This window comes from Stenella coeruleoalba, assembly GCF_951394435.1.
Source record: "Stenella coeruleoalba genome assembly, chromosome: 9".
NCBI lineage: Eukaryota > Metazoa > Chordata > Mammalia > Artiodactyla > Delphinidae > Stenella > Stenella coeruleoalba.
This window is the reverse complement of record NC_137155.1, coordinates 92032799-92050100: the sequence shown is the minus strand read 5'-3', so window position 1 is coordinate 92050100 and position 17302 is coordinate 92032799. Positions and strand designations below refer to the sequence as shown.

Here is a 17302-nt window from a genome sequence, read left to right as displayed (position 1 = left end):
ATGGTGCGCGGGCCTCTCACTATCATGGCCTCTTGTTGCGGAGCACAGGCTCCAGATGCGCAGGCTCAGTAGTTGTGGCTCACGGGCCTAGTTGCTCCGCGGCATGTGGGATCCTCCCAGACCAGGGCTCAAACCCGTGTCCCCTGCATTAGCAGGCAGATTCTCAACCACTGCGCCACCAGGGAAGCCCCTATTGTACTCTTCTTTTAATTTTTCTCTATGATTAAAAATTTTCATAATAAAAAAGTTGTGGAGGTCCCTTCCTTGATCCCACTTCCCTCTGAAGATATCACCTCATTCCTCTTGTTTCTCTTATAGTAAAACTTCTCTACAGAGTTGTTGATACGCACTCTCTGATTTTCTTCCCTCCCCTTTTGTCTTGGACTCCACTCCAATCAGGCTTTTTTGCCCTGACACTTCACTGAAATATCTCTGAATAAGATAATTACCATGTTGCTAGATCCAGTGGTTAAATACTCAGTCCTCAATCTTTTTGACCCATCAGAAATATATAATGCATTTGATCACACTCTTTTTCATGAAACCTCTTCTTAATCCTTTAAACTCTACCACCTGGGAGCCTTTTCAAATGACACATTTTAGGCACCACCCCAGATCTATGGAATTGAAGACTGCATTTTAACAAGATCCCTGAGTGATTTGTATGCATACTAAAGTTTGAGAAACTCTACTTTAAATCATATTCTGATTTTCCTTCTCCTTACTATCTGTTCCTTCTCAGCTAATTCTTTTTCAACTCCTTAACCTCCCTAAATATTGGAATAGTCCAGGGATTACGTTCCTTTGGTAATCTCATCCAGTTTCGTGAGTTAAAATACCATTTAATTACCTTTTCTGTGCCAGTCTCCAGCCAGTTCATTTCCTCTGAACTCCAGACTGTCATATCTAACTGTGTGCTCAACATCGCTTGATTGTCTAATGGACATCTCAAATTTAAGATGTCTAGTTCTGAGGTCCTGATCTTTTTCCTCAAACCTGCCCTTCCAAACAGTCTTTTCATCTCAGTAACTGGCAACTCTGTTCTTAGGCTGCTTATGCCTGACATTTTGTACTTAATTTTTGACTCCTTTCTTTTTCTCATACCATACAACCAATCTGTTAATCAGCTCCTGTTAGCTCTATCTTTAAAGTATATCTAGACTCTTACAACTTCTCATCACCTATTTTCCTGTCACCGTGATTCAAGCCACAGTTATCTCTTGGCTGGATGAGTGCTTTGCTTCCACCCTTACCCACCCTCAGCTTACTCTCAGCACAGCAGCCAGAGTGGTCCTTTGAAGACTTGGGTCAGATTACGTTGCTCCTCTGCTCCTCAAGTGTCTTCACATTTCATGCAGAAAGGAAGCCTTATAATAGTCCTTGTAATGTGACCACCACCACGACCCTTCCTCCCCCACTGCCTATTTTACTCCCTCTCTCAGCTCATTCACTACTCTTCTCCCTCTTGCTCTTTCTGTTCCCAGCCAGTTTGCCTTCTTTGCCATTCTTAGAACATGGGAAGTACACACCTGCTGTAGGACTTTGCCCTTGCTAGTCCCTCTGCCTACTGTGTTCTTATCCCATATCTGCATGACTCCCTCCCCTCCTTTGAATCTTTACCCAAAATGTCCTTTGTAAAGAGGCCCTCCCTGGCCTAAAATTACAACCCCCTACAACTTAGCATTTTCTGTCTCCCACCTATAGAATACAGTATATTCTACTCATACATCTTTTTTATTTTCTATCTTCTATACTAAAATGCAAGCCCCTTGAGGGTAGGGATTTTCTGCCTTATCTCCAAGACTTAGAACTGTTGTTGCTTAGCACATGGTGGGCTTTCAATAAATATGTGTTAAATAAGTGGAAGAAAGAACCTATGAAGGTGAACATAATTATTATCTCCATTTTACAGGTTAGGAATCCAAAACTTAGAGAAATTATGTCATGTACCCAAGGTCGTATAGCTAGTAAGTGATACAGTTGGAATTCAAAGTGAAATCTGTACACTCAAAACCCATGCCCTTTCCACTATGCCTCTCTGGTCATGTCACTTAGGTCCTCTGAGCTCTGGTTTTCCCATCAGCATAAGTGGCATTATTGCCTTTTTGCTTGCCTCACAAGGAAACAAAAAGGTTATAAAACCAAGTGATGTAAAAATATCCTGAGAACTTGAAAATGCTTTACATGTACAAGAGGGTGATAGTAATTCTTTGTTTTCTTATAGAAGTTTTACAGTTTTTGCTTTTAGTTTTAGTTCTTCAACCCACTTCAAATTGGTATGAGGTAAGGGTTGAAGGTTTTTTTTCCTCATACGGGTATCCAATTGTCCCAGGAACATTTTTTCAAATATCTATCCTTTCCCACATTGAGCTGTCTTGCTCTTATAAATAAACAAATATCATGATTCTGATTTTATGTATTTGGGCTTATGAATGTTTGAAATGAACTTAAAAAGAGAGAATAGCATAGTTTTTGCTATTCCATCAATATCATGATATTCCATGTTTACAATACATTCTCATTTATTCTCTTCAGGCCAGTGTTGTACTTAAGAAACAATGATGAGAATATTTTCCAAAGAGGAATTATACCCTCTCTAATGCAGGTCCCAGATAGGAAACAAAAAATACATACAAATATCATATTCATGGACTAGAACACTCAACATTGTTAAGATGTCTGTTCTTTCCAAATTGATCTATAGAATCTATCGGTTCAGTGCAGTCCCAGTCAAAGTCTCAGCAGGATTTTTTGTAGAAATTGACAAGTTGATCCTAAAATGTATATGGAAATGCAGTGGCTAGAATAGTCAAGACAGTTTTGAAAAAGAACAAAGTTGAAGGACATTTAGTGTGAGATTTCAAAACTTTCTATAAAGCCACAGTAATCAAGACACTGTGATATTGGCATAAGGATAGATGTGTGAGTCAACACAGGGAGGAAAGAAAGCCTACAAATATATCTATTATGTCTGTGGTCAATTGTCTTTTTTTTTTTTTTTTTTTAACCAAGATGCTAGGGCAATTCATGGAGAAAGGATAGTCCTTTCCACAAATGTTGCTGGGACAACTATATATCCACATAGGATAAATAAATAGCCCTTTCCTGATACAAGGCATGAATATTCATTCAGAATGGATCACAGACCTAAGACTAAAAGCTGAACATCTAAAACTTCTAGAAGAAACATAGGAGAAAATCACTGTAGCCCAAAGATAGGCAAAGATTTCCTAGGACACAAAAATTAAGAACCGTAGAAGAGGGCTTCCCTGGTGGCGCAGTGGTTGAGAGTCCTCCTGCCGATGCAGGGGACACGGGTTCGTGCCCCGGTCCGGGAAGATCCCACATGCCGCGGAGCGGCTGGGCCGGTGAGCCATGGCCGCTGAGCCTGCGCGTCCGGAGGCCATAACAGTGAGAGGCCCGCGTACCGCAGGAAAAAAAAAAAAGAACCGTAGAAGAAAAAATTCGTAAATTGGACTTCATCAAAATTCAAAACTTTTGCTTTTTGAAAGACATTGTTAAGAAACTGAAAAGACAAGCCCCAGTCTTGAGGAAGATGTTTGCAAGATACATTATCTGGTTAAAGAATTGTATCCAAAGCATATATAGAACTCATACAACTCAGTAATACGACAAACTACCCAGTGGAAAAATGGGCAAAAGATTGTAGTAATTTATTAAAGAATATAAAAGAATGGCAAATAAGCAATGCAAAGATGTTCAATATGTTAGGCATTAAAATAGACAAGGTTCCCCTGCACACCCGCTAGAATGCTTATAATCAAAGCCAACAATACCAGGTTTATTAGCAAGGATGCAGAGTAACCAGAATTCTTATACATTGCTGGTGAGGATCTTAAATGGTACAACCACTTTGGCAGTTTCTTTTAAAATTAAAATTACCATATGAGCAATTCTAATCCTACTGATTTCCCCAAAAGAAATGAAAACAAGTCAACAACAAAGATATGTACATGAATGTTTATAGTATGTTATTCATAATTGCCAAAAAACACAACAACCCAAATGTCTGACAGGTAACTGGGTAAGTTATGGTATATCTGTACCCTCTTAATATTGCATGCAGCCAGTGTGTGAATCTCAGGATCATGCTGAGCAAAAGAAGCCATATGTTTATGTGAAATTCTAGAAAAGGCAAAACTAATCGCTAGTGACAGAAATCATTATCAGTGGTTGCCTGAGCCTAGTGTGGGTGTTATTAATTGCAGAAATGTGTGAAGAAACTTCTAGGGGTGATGGATATCCGTCTTGATTGTGGTTGGTCTTTAGACAAGTGTATATATATGTGTTTGTGAAAAACCCTTTAAACTGCATAAAAATCGGGTGCATTTTTGTGTTGTATACTAGTTATACCTCTCAATAAATTTGATTTTTTTAACGCGACAGAAACTGAAAAATCTAAGTAAAAATAGAATTTAGGCCACTATAGAGCACAACTGAAAAATGTGTGAACTCCATGTATTAAGGATTTTAATTACTTTAAAGTGGTAAATGATTACTGACTACACAGGAGTAGCAGAAGGGCATTCCCTTCGGTCTTGCTCACTTTCCACATTGTGATTATGAGGGCTTGGAGGGCAACAAAGTAGAAGGGAGACCAGAATTTGAAACTGTATTTGGATAAAATAACACCTTGTCACCACCGTCACGCATACCAGTCCAGTCAACTGCTGAATTCTCTATTGGTGTCAGAGGAGAGATTTAGCTTGCTGTGTGAAGACTGATGAACTTTTTTGAAATTGTGTAGCATTAGATGAAAGAGGACTGAAGTGCTAATGTCTGTGTAGGCCAGTCGTTTGGTTTTAGAAATAGTAGAAAATACAAGAAAATAGCAGCAAACTTGAGTGAGAGTTACTTGAGGCTTTTATAAATAGACTAGACTGGTAAATGCCTGCACCTACAGATGGTGTAGGCATAGTATTTGAATTTCAGCAAGGTATTTGAATAATATTTCTCATGATATTCTTGAGGATAAGATGGAGATATGTAACAAATATGAAGAATTTAACTAGGTTCATAACTGTATTATTGTCATACCTGAAGGTCTTAAGCTAGGAGATTTTTGTTCTCCTTCTTCTCTTGAATCTGACTGCGTATTTACAGATAACTTAGATGAGGGCATCGTTAGCATGCTGATCTTTTATAACTTATTTTTTAGTGAAAAGTAACATTTTAATAAGCTGAAATTATAGGTCATGTCTACAAAATATGAAGTCTTATCCAGGTCCAAAAAAGAGAAGTATACAAATGTTGGATGAGGGAAATGGTTTTGTAGGAGCAACGCAAGAACAACAACTCTCTAGGGTTGTAATTGAATATAATTTTAATAGGAGTCGGTTGAGTGACTGTGGCTGCCATAATAGTAATGGCTGGTGCAATAAACATTTTTTCCCGCTGTAAGGAAGATGAAGATTAATTTGGGTTTTGTTTTTGTTCTGTTTTTCCAAATGTAAGTGAGATCATACAGTATTTGTCTTTCTCTGACTTATCTCACTTAGCATAATGCCCTCAAGATCCATCCATGTTGTCATAAATGGCAGGATTTCCTTCTTTTTTTATGGCTTATTCCTGTGTGTATGTATGTGTGTGTTACATTTTCTTTATCCATTCATGGACGCTTAGGTTGTTTCCACGTCTTGGTTGTTGTGAATAATGCTGCAGTGAACATGAGAGTGCAAATAACTCTTTGAGATCCTGATTTAAATTTTTTTGGATATATATATACCCAAAAGTGGGATTGCTACATCATATGGTAATTCTGTTTCTAATTTTTTGAGGACCCTGCAGTCTGTTTTCCATAGCAGCTGCACCAATTTATATTCCCACCAACAGTGCATAAGTATTCCCTTTACTCCTCGCCAGCACTTGGTATTTCTTGTCTTTTTGATAATAGCCATTCTAACAGATATGAGGTGATATCTCATTGTGGTTTTGATTTGCATTTCCCTGGTGATTAGTGACGTTGAACACCTTTTCATGTATGTACCTGTTGGCCATTTGTATGTCTTCTTTGGGAAAATGTCTATTTTTAAAACTAAATTGGGGTTTTTGCTACTGAGTTGTATGAGTTCTTTATATTTTTTGGGTATCCCCTTATCGGATATATGATTTGCAAATACTTTCTCCCATTTGGTAGGTTGCCTTTTCATCTTGTTGGTGGTTTCCTGTGCTGTGCAGAAGCTTTTTTGTTTGGTGTAGTCCCACTTGTTTGTTTTTGCTTTTGTTGCCTTTACTTTTGGTGTCAGACACAAACAACTTGTCATCAAGTCCAATGTCAAGGAGCTTACTGCCTATGTTTTCTTCTAGGAGTTTTATGGTTTCAGGTCTTACATTTAAGGGGAGGATGAAGATGAGAATCTCACTCTAGTTTGTGTTGATCAGATCAAATCTAGAGCATTGTATTTCCTTTCGGGGCATCATATTGTGGTCTAAAAAGAATGTTGAAAAGCTGAATCTTGGATAAGACCTTGGAAGAAGCAGTGTAGAGAACAAATTTTACTGGATGATTTGCCAGCTTTAAGATTAAATTGAGTCTGTAAATGGACACTTTTTCTTTTACAAGGAAGGAGACTCCTAACAGAAACCTATCAAGAGAATGATATTCATTTAGTTTATAGCATGTTTTTTCTTTCCTGCTACTTTTATAAACTTATAAGGTTCTACTTAACATCTTCGAAAGGTAAGAAGGCGGTCCAATTTAATTGTCCTATGTAATGGATAGATTTTTGCATCATCTGTAGCAAAGTCAGTTTATTCTTATTCCCTTCCTTACCCTCAACCAGTTATGTGGTTTTTGGCGTCTTCCACTGTAACTGGTTGGTGCTTAGGAAATAATGGTTTAGTGTCAGCCTATAATATAATTATTTAGGGTAGTAATTACTCTGGAATATTATGTAGGGATTGAGGTATGATACCTATCCCATTTTTCCAGCTGGGGAATTTAAGTCTCTTTTCTTTCCAACCTTCCATTATATAGACCTGGATTTCTGTTCTTTTGCTGCTTTTGTTATAGAAGTGTTACAGAAAGAGTTTATTAAATGAGATATAAGTTAGTAAAGCAATTTCTAAACAATAGAGGATTACACAAGAATAAAGTAGTATTATTTCAAGTTGCAGCTATATGCAACTTTGGCCTATAATAGATTTATGCTGTTTATGGTTATATCACTAGCTCAGCCATCATATTTATATCTTGTTAATTACCTAGTACTTTCTTGGCCAGAAATTTTCTGTCTTCAGCCCTCTAGTTACATTTCTGTCTACCTTATTCTTGCTGTATTTCTTTGTATCAGATTTGTTGAGAGGATTGACACTATCCATCAAGAAATACCTTTATCTTCCCATCTTATAACTTCATCATGCCTCCGTATTCTCATGCATACCATCCATTTGTTGTTATTGTTGTTTTTATTTCAAAGGAGACAGAATGTCTTTTCAAAGACCAACACCTTATCTGTGCACTAAATACCAGACTGAAGCACTGAGCTCCACCGCCAGCACCATCACCTGTCCCCTTTTCTTTCTAATGAGGATAAGGTCTCCCCATCTTGGAACAGCTTTTGATTGAGACTCATTTTTCTCCATCTGTTTTTTACCTTTGTTTGCCACTGCAGAACTTTTTAAGCAAATGAGACCTATGACATCATGTTTTTTTTCAATGGAAGAGTGACAGTGTGATGTAGTATATCAAACGCTAGGCCTAAAAAATCATAACAGCAAGATAAGTTCAGATTGTGATAAATGCTGTGAAGGAAGTAAACAGTATCATGTAAGAGTAATTGGAGGAGAAGGAGTTACTTGTATAAACAAGTAATTTTAAATGAAAATTTGGTCTGAGAAAAAATTTCGAGATCTTGATCTCTGGATGAGAAAATTTAATTGAAGGTTTAAAATTTAATTGAGAAAGCATAAATAATAAACTTAATTATTTGCAAATCTTTCATTTTTAACAGTGTTCATTACATAATTTTGATTATATCATTTGAATTTTAAGGTTTTACTTTAAGGCAAAATTTATTTCCTAACAGTCATTGTTAGATTTCAGAAGTCTCATATGTCTGTTCTTTCCAGTATTAAATGAAGAAAAATAACCTTGATTAGGACATTATATGCATCTTATCGTAGTTGATTCAACAGATATGTATTGAATACCTGCCACGTGCCAGACACTGTACTAGGCACTGGGGATAAACAGAAGTAAACTAGACACAGCTCTTTCCCTCAGTCAATTCAACTAAGACAGTTTTTAGGGGTATCAGATGATTTAAACTTACCATTGACTTTGAAATAGATTCACTGTGTCCATTACATTAGAAAGTAAGCACATCACTAGTTTTAAGAAGGTCTTTTTAGAATATATAATTCTACTTTTAAAAATAGTTTTATCAAATGGAGTTTACATTCCAAATAGAAAATGAACATAGGTGAAAAAAATACATGAATCAAACTGTTAAAATAATTACTACATAACTGAACAGGGGAAAGAAAGATCACTTGTGGTTGACTCTTGGGAAAGCTTCACTTAGGAGTCATAATGTATATTGAATCTTAAAGAATAAGTATGATTCAGTAGAGAATAGAATGAAAGCTAATTTGGTGTGAGAGGGGAGCATTGGTCACAGAGGTGGGATTAAATACCAAGGTATACTTAAAGGACCTGGATAAATAGGCTTGACTGGAGTGGAAGGTTTGTATTGGTAAATAGTAAAAGATAAAGCAAAGTCTTTCAATAGAAAAGATTTTGGTTGTACCATAATAGTAATATGGTCCTAAAATCCTTAGTTCACTTGCAGTCTATTTTACTATTTCTTATTTAAAGGGGTTATGTACAGTTTGCAGTTGTATCATGATTCTAAATAAATCTTTATTTATACCCCTAAATGTGTTCTGTAGATACTGAGGCCAGAGTCTTTAGCTCTACTCAGGTTAAAATGATGTTTTGTTTTTCAGTTACTTACACGCCAAGTCAATCATCCACAGAGACCTCAAGAGTAATAGTATCCTTCTTGAATTTGTCTGCGAAGTTTGAAAACATCCTGACCTTTTCTCCTGCATTTTATCTTCACATTATGTAAAAACAGTTTTCATGCTAAGTTCAATAATACACTGTAAAGGGAATTAATAAATGGGTTTACACAAGAGTATAGTAGTACAAGGTACTACAACCTGCTTTTGGTTTTTGAACAATTGACCATTACAAAAAAACCTATCAAGTCATTATGATAGTAGGACTCTTTGCTTGCTTGTTTATGTTCTATAAGCACTACAAGATGCATAGTTTTGTAGCTATCTACTAGTTTCTTTCAGTGCTCTGACCTTGCTCAGTGGTAGTTGAGATGTAACTGAAGGCTCTACATTATATAACAATGAGGTGAGAAAAACGTAACGTTTCGTCTTCCATAAGCCCAAATTAAGATCCTGTCTGCCAGTTGCCTTCCTTCATTCCAGTGAAGAGCCTTTACAGCTTTCCCAGCAGTGCCAGAAAGATATTTGGGCCTACATTACTAAAATCTAATGGGAAAGTTTCAATGTCTCCCATAAACTTAGGAAAACATCTCACCTCATCCTACCACATTTCAAGCACCAAATATCTTAAAAGCAGGTCACAGAGTCCAAATAACACTGTTTTTAAAACATATTTATTAACTTTAAAAGGAAATATGAAGTACTATACTTCTTTAAAGAATATCATAATATATAGAATTATAGAAATTAGATCTCTTACCTAAATTTTTCATAATGGTTGCTTTGATAGGAAAATGAGATCTGTTATTTTCCTTTACTTACTACACCTCAGATATTTTTCTTCATGAAGACCTCACAGTAAAAATAGGTGATTTTGGTCTAGCCACAGTGAAATCTCGATGGAGTGGGTCCCATCAATTTGAACAGTTGTCTGGATCCATTTTGTGGATGGTAAGAATTGAGGCTATTTCTCCATTAATTAAATTTTTGGACCCTGAGATGCTGTTGAGTTATTAGAAAGTCACTGAAGATTTCAACTATATAGTATTTTCATAGTTCTCAGTATTCACAAAAACCAATGTTGATCTTACTTTATATATAAATAGATTTTAACTTTTTTCTTTATCTTTAAAAAGAATATTATGAAACCAGTTTCAGTATATTTCAAACAAAAAGTGTATTTTATAAACACTGTTTAAATTTTATTCAGATTGTCTCTTTAAAATATTTTGTGTTCAGAATGTTCTGTGTATCCGGTTTCAAAAAAAAAAAGTATGCAATTTAAGCAGGTGTGATCTGCAGCCATTATTAAGGTTTCAATAAAAGAATTACTCCTTTTAAGAGAGAGACTGTTTCACAATCTTATTTAAGCCTAAATTGGAAAGTTACTTTCTTTAGACTAGAAAGAACTGTATAATTATGGGCAGCCGGGAAAGGAAAGACAAAAAGAAAAATGAAAGGTAGATTTTTAACACTGTCAGTTTTGTGGGCCCTGCATAGCTCTTTCTTTCTTTCTTTATTCCTATTTCTGCTTTGCGGAAAATAAGAAAGATAAGTTATAAGAGAAGGGAACTAAAACTTCTGTGCAGTTACTTTCAGCAGGCTGTGAAAAGGGCAGCATAGGATCATTTTCTTAAGCCAGCTGTTCTCAGAAGGGTCCTTAAGACCCTGTCAGAGGTCCCCAAGGTCATCCTGTGTGAAACTAGATTTTTCTTCATATTCTTCAACACATCAGAGCAGATTGAATGCATAAGCAAATATGTGACTCTAGCTGACTGCTGTTAAACCAGTCAAAAAGAATTGCAGGGACTTCCCTGGTGGTCCAGTGGTTAAGACTCCACGCTTCCACTGCAGGGGATACGGGATCAGTCCCTGGTCGGAGAATGAAGATCCCACATGCCGCGCAGCATGGCAAAAAAAAGAAAGAAAGAAAAAAAGAATTGCAGTACTATTCTTCTCACTAAACTTTGTTTTTGAAAATACAGTTACTTTTCATTAAAAAAAATGGGTGATCTATGTTAACATCTAATGACTGTTTTGTTATTTAAATTAATAAATATTTTAACAGTTTCTCAGTTAAGTTTTAATATGATGAATATCCACAGGTATAATCCACATAAACAGAAGCTTCTTGGGGTTGTCCATAATTTTTAAGACTGAAAAAGAGTCCTGAGACCAAAAAGTTTGAGAACATCTGCTCCAAGCTGAATACAGGGTGTCCCAAAACTCTTAGTGCAGTTTTAAGCTTTAAATAACTGAATCTGCAGTAAGACTTTGGGACACCCTGCTGGAAATAGAAAAGCTGCAAGGGCTTTCAAAGCCACATTGGCCTAAATTCCCTGAACTTATCTGTAGCAGTTCCATAAAGAGAATTCCAAGGTAGGATTCTGAATTAGTCAAGATACGCCTAGGGTTAAATTTGGCCGTGATTTCTTGTAATAATAACTGGCATTAGAGTGGCAAGGTGGGAAGGGGGCAGCATTGGACTAGGAGTCAGAAGGTCTGTACTCTCGTGCTCTGTTTGACTCTTAACTTGCACGTTCCTTGACCTCCTCCAAGTCTCTCCATCTTTAACATTGGGTTGAACTAGTGGATTTTGAATGCATTTTCTCAGGTTTAGTAATTAGAGTTAGCTATATTTTTTTCTTCAATATGTTTGTTTTAATAAATAATTATAAACAGGAAGCTAATTAATAATTGTAATCTGGATCTCAGATACCTTTAAGGCATATACCTTGTAACAAAGATAACAGTGTATCCTAAGGGGGAGAGAAATTGCAAAACCTACAATTATAAAGAAACAATTGTTACATGTTTTAAAGGTGTGTTTATTTTAACTACTGCGGGGAAAGTTAGGCTCAGTCAAGTCTCCAGATTTGTCCTTTTCCAAAAACCTTAGTTTATACAGTTTATAGACTACTATTACACATGAAGGTTTATATTTTCTTTTAATTTCTTTTTTGTTGATACCTGGGTAGATGGGTTCATCCTTTATTCCATCAAGCTGCGTTTTAAGACAAGAGATTAGTCAGTAGTACACTTAATTGTTGAGTAAAATCCTTTTGGGTTGATATTGCCTTCAGAAACAAATATGGTATTTCCATAGACTAGGAGAGAAGAGTTTGTTCAGAACCAAAGGTTATGTAATTCGCTGAATTATTTACAATAGTATTCTCAACCTTGCTTTATTTATATCTTAAAGAAGAAAGAAACTTCTGTGAAAATTTTTACAAATTACTAAATTAATTGAAAATAAATCATGCGTTTCTTATAAATAGATCCCATACGACATTTCATCAAACGATCTACCAACAACAGTGAGATAAAACTAAATTTTAAAAGGGTAGTTCTTACACTGTCCCTCACAGAAATTGTGTTCTGGCTTTGAAAATTATGTCTGTATCATAACCAGCCTCTTATATTCTGGCTTGTTCATTACATCACAGTTGTATGTGGTTTATTTTGCGCTGTACTACCAAGAGCAGTTATCAATAAAATATATGACAAAAGCAAATAGATAAAACCTTCTTCACTGCATGCCCCCGCCCCCCCGCAATCCTTTACTCTCATCTGGATCTCCCACACATCTTTCATCAGTGGTTCTCAACCTTGGTTGGACATTAAAGTCATCTGGGGAACTATAAAAACTCACAATTGAAGCTGTTCCCATCCCCAGACTCTGATGGTATATTATTGGGCTAGAATGTAGTCTGGATGTTGAGAGGTTAAAGGCTGCACAGGTGAGTCTGTTTTGCAGGTGAGGCTGGATGCTCTTACTGCCTGCCTTGAGAGATAGCCTGACCTGCCTTACCCTGACCAATAACCAAGAATCCTGTCCCAGGTCTTTCATTTTTGCAGTTAGTCCTGGTTTTGGTATCAAGTTAATGTTTTCACAAAGTTTTTTTAATACCCTGCAGTTGCTCTAATTTCTTCCAAATGAAACAATACAGAAGATGCAAGGTGAAAGAACTCCTTTAAGCTAAGATTTAATCAACTGTTTATTGTATTTCATGTAAACAGCTAATAAGAAATCTATCTGTAGAATACAGTGACTGAAATGTGTAAAAATGTAACAAATATGATTAGATCTGTATCTTTGCCCAAGAAGCAGCAGCCAAAAGATTCTTTATACCATCTTCTACTAAATCTACCTACTGTCTATTGCTTTTGTTAATAAAGCATCCATAGCATATTTATACCGTTTTTGGAGGCAAGAAAGGAGTTTGAGTTTATCAGTCTTGAAATTTTACCTTTATTGTCTAAGGTGCCCTGAGATAAGGAGAATCATTTGTACCAATGGGAAAACTTAAATTCTAAGGTGATTACCATAGTGGTTGTGCTACTTCCAAACATCTCATAACAACAGGTCTAGTATTTCTTTCCTGAATCAGGAATGGAAGGTAGGAACTCACTCTTGATAGGGTAAGTCATGGGAAAAATTCAAATGGCAGTGATGGTATTTTGTACAGAAAGAGGGCAGCTGATAAAATTATAAAATCTTAGTAATGTATATAGAATCTCAGCTAGTACTGCCTCTCTCAGAGTTTACAGAGCATTTTTTTAAATTTATCTTTCATAATCAGTTTTATTTCTTTGGCCATAAGTAAGAGAATTGATTACATATTACATGGGTTATTTAATGATAGAAACATTGTTCTGGGAATTATAATAGTTTGGTTTTCAGTCTTCATTCAGTTGATGTGAAGAATAAACAAGAATATTTTTCTTTTTATGTTCTACCAGGCACCAGAAGTAATCAGAATGCAAGATAAAAACCCATATAGCTTTCAGTCAGATGTATATGCATTTGGGATTGTTCTGTATGAATTGATGACCGGACAGTTACCTTATTCAAACATCAACAACAGGGACCAGGTAAATATTTACCATCTCTCGAGGTTCATTTTACTGTTTGTAGAAAGGCTCCAGTTCATTGTAGAAAAGAGGTATTGGATCCTGGGTAAGCATGAAAGATAGATCTCTTGATCTTTGTCACCAGTTTTAGAACCTTTTGTATACTGTTGGCAGTAATAGTAGCATGTAAGGCCTTTCCTGGAAATACCATGCTTAAATCTTGTAGTGGAGTGAAACTCCTGATCTTCTGACTAGAAACTAGAGATGCAATAATGATTATACCTCATGCCTCTTGACCATGGCACAGTTAGAAGAATGAGCTCTGCTGCTACAGCATCTGGACTTATCCCTTTTACTCTATCACAGATTGTGCTCTCTGAGCCAGGCCCTCAGCTCTGAACTTCTTTATATCAAATCCTTTTAAAATTATTAAGATTTCTCCATACTTCTTAAATTTTTAAAACTAGGTAAATGAAAGGACTGTTACATCATGCTTTCATTTTTCTGTGGTGAGAATTCAAGTAGGAGGGAATTTTTTACTTCTCTCTTCCTAAAAGTTTCTGTTCTCTGTTCCTTACCTTCCAAAGTATAGCCTCGTGCAGCTCTTTGCCTTTTCGATCCCAGCCATATTAAATTCACCTAGTCTTTTAATACTGGCCAAGAAAAATGAATTGTCTTTACTGAAATTACCTCATATACCTCAACATTTTAAAAGTGCATGTGTGTGTGTGTGTGTGTGTGTGTGTGTGTAGAGAGATTGCCGCAATTACAGTTAATATAATAGAAAACAATAGTTGACCATATAAACTGTGATTAAATAATATTTATACATTATACTGTGATGTACATGTGAATCACCTGGATAATTTGTTTAAAAAATGGAGATGCTGGAGTAGATTCTGATTCAGTGGGGTGGGTCCAAGCATCTGCATTTTTAATAAGTTTGCTAGTTGTTTCTGATACATACCAAAGTTGAGAATCACCAGTGTAAAGAATCTTCAGAAGCATGAGTGTTTTATGTGTTTGATCATAACCTCCCAACCTAATGAAATGATAATTTTTAATGTATAAATATATTACTTCATTTAGTAGTGTTTTGGTCAACAGTTCAACTCTCAGTCTTTTTGGTGATACTGAAGCTTTCTGAAGATACTGAGTAGCTTTCTCACTAAGAACTTATAACTATCATGTGGTATCAGAGAAGTAATCTAAGTTGTCATATACTTTGCATATGCTTATTGAATCACCATATGGCCCTTACCCAACAGTGGTCTTGATTCTCTATTTTGAGAATTTTAAAAATGACTGCCTTTCTACATAAGTCAGCATAAAACTAATTTTTTAAATTGCTGTTTGGTCTTTCTAACTACTTTCATAGCTTTAGAGTGTTGGATTATAGCTTTAAGTGTTAAAAAGGAATCTATGACCTGGCTTCTGATGATCTGATCTTTTAAGCCTCCATGAAACTTCGATTCAGGACGGACCAAGATAGTAGCTAAAGAACATAAAAACATTGAAACATTGCACTTAGTGTACTTGTGACAGATCCTAGATCACTGAGATGATTGATTTGACGATAGCAGTCTGAAGAGCAAGATTGTCTCTAATTTAGCAGCTTCACGTGCTCTGCCTTTTACGGTCTTATTAACTCAACCATACAGCATAATACCCCATGCCGTGTTTAATTTTCCTATGCATTCTGTTCTTCTAGAGGAATTACGAGGGAATTTTAGTTTAGTTTTAATTGATTTATCATAGAGACTACAAATAATAAAAATTTATGAACCTAAGATCTGGATGAAATCCATTTGTCAGTAAATAAGTTTATTTTAATGAAATAATAAAGTTATATTATGGAAATAAGTAGTAGTGTCTCCAAAATATGGAAAAAGCGTCCCAGAGTTCTGCACTCATCCACTTCTTGGCATTTTAGGTGCTTTGTCCTCCATGGGAGTATAATAAATGATGTGGCAAGGGCTTACTCTCCATGAGAGAAGTAAGTGAGTGACCAACAGAAGGGTAAGGCCTTTACTAGTTAATTCTTTCTGGGAGTATAGTTAGAGCCTTCTGGAATATGCCAGTCTGAAACCAAGTATTTGATGAAGAAAAAGGATATGAAAGAATTATATACTCTTCCCATCATCCCCATTCTACTTCATTACCTTCTAGTCTGCTTTCTTCAAGTGGCGCTTTCCATGGAACTCCCTCTTTTGAATCAGTAACTCTAGTCATCCTCAGTGAAGTAACCCCCAGGTACTGTTCCATCCATCTCCTTGATTTGATTTTTCTTTCTCTCATACTTTGATCTCCATGGCTCTCAGATTGGACTTCTATTTGAAAATCTAGGAATATTCTTTTTTTTCCATGGGAGATAGGACAGCTGCTTCATTACCATATAATATGGTAATGACCCATGCCCCTATACTCTCACCCCCCCATAGTCTGAGGTGGCAGGTTTTGCCTGTAAATTCAAGGCAGGACTCTGGTAAAGCAGTGTGATGTAATGGCAGACCTTGGACTCATGACCTGCATGACCTGGCCACTGTACCTCTCTAGGTATCTTTTCTTTTTCAATTATTAAAAATAAGAGAATGAACTAAAGAATTCCTTAACAGTTACAAAGATTGAGTTCTTTCCTAAAACAGGTTTCTTAGCTCCTTGAGGGATGACCACCTCTATGTTACTTTGCAGAGTAGCATGCCTTTTTACTTCACTTACCCTAGTGCCGAAAGTCTGAGAAATTGCTTTGTCATTTTTTCCCCCTCTTTATCATTCTGTTTTGCTCTCTTTCAGTGCAGCTTCTTTACTAAATTGGGATTAATAATGTGCTCAGTTAAGCTAGGTATATTGGCTTTTTTTTTTATTGGAGCAGACGTGCTGTGTCATCTTAGAAGAAAATAGCATAACATTTATTATTTCACGTGAATTCCAGTTATCATTGCTATAGCAAACCACCAAAAACGTAGTGGCTTAGACAAATTGTAAATCTGCAATTTGAGCTTCTCTCAGTGTGGAAGGCTTATCTCTTTCATATGGTATTATTGGCTGTGGTAGATTCACTGGGTGTTAAAGGATCTACTTCCAAAATGGCTTGAAAACATACCTGAGAAGGTATGTGACCAGTTAGCCGTCAGCTGGAAGCTTAGTCTTGGCCGAGGGCCAGGGGCCTCAATTCTTCTCAACATGGGTCTTTCTGTGACGACTTTTTCACGGGAACCTTGGACTTTCTCACAGTATGGTGGCTGGGTTCTAAGCACAAGATCTCAAGGAGACAGAAAATGATAATAAGTACCAGTGTCTTATCAACATGCAAATTATTTTATTTTAATAAAAAATTTTGATATCTACTGTATGCAAAAGCTGTGAGATATAGAAGGATGCAAAGGTGAATGAAACACAGGCTGTGCTCTCAGTTCTGTTGAGGCAGTGCAGGGGGTGATGTTGAGGATGAGCAGACCTGTGC

The 17302-nt window shown here is 36.3% G+C and overlaps 1 protein-coding gene across 4 annotated transcripts in view; it reads left to right on the top strand.

The window, feature by feature from the left end:
- The window catches only part of BRAF (B-Raf proto-oncogene, serine/threonine kinase), a 164452-nt gene that overhangs the window by 125058 nt on the left and 22092 nt on the right, over window positions 1–17302 (top strand). For all 4 annotated transcript variants that reach the window (XM_079932159.1, XM_079932158.1, XM_079932160.1 and 1 more), the window contains 3 exons: window positions 8971–9017; window positions 9818–9936; window positions 13729–13860. In XM_079932159.1, the coding sequence (XP_079788285.1) occupies window positions 8971–9017; window positions 9818–9936; window positions 13729–13860 (298 nt within the window). The remainder of the gene's footprint in view (window positions 1–8970; window positions 9018–9817; window positions 9937–13728; window positions 13861–17302) is intronic.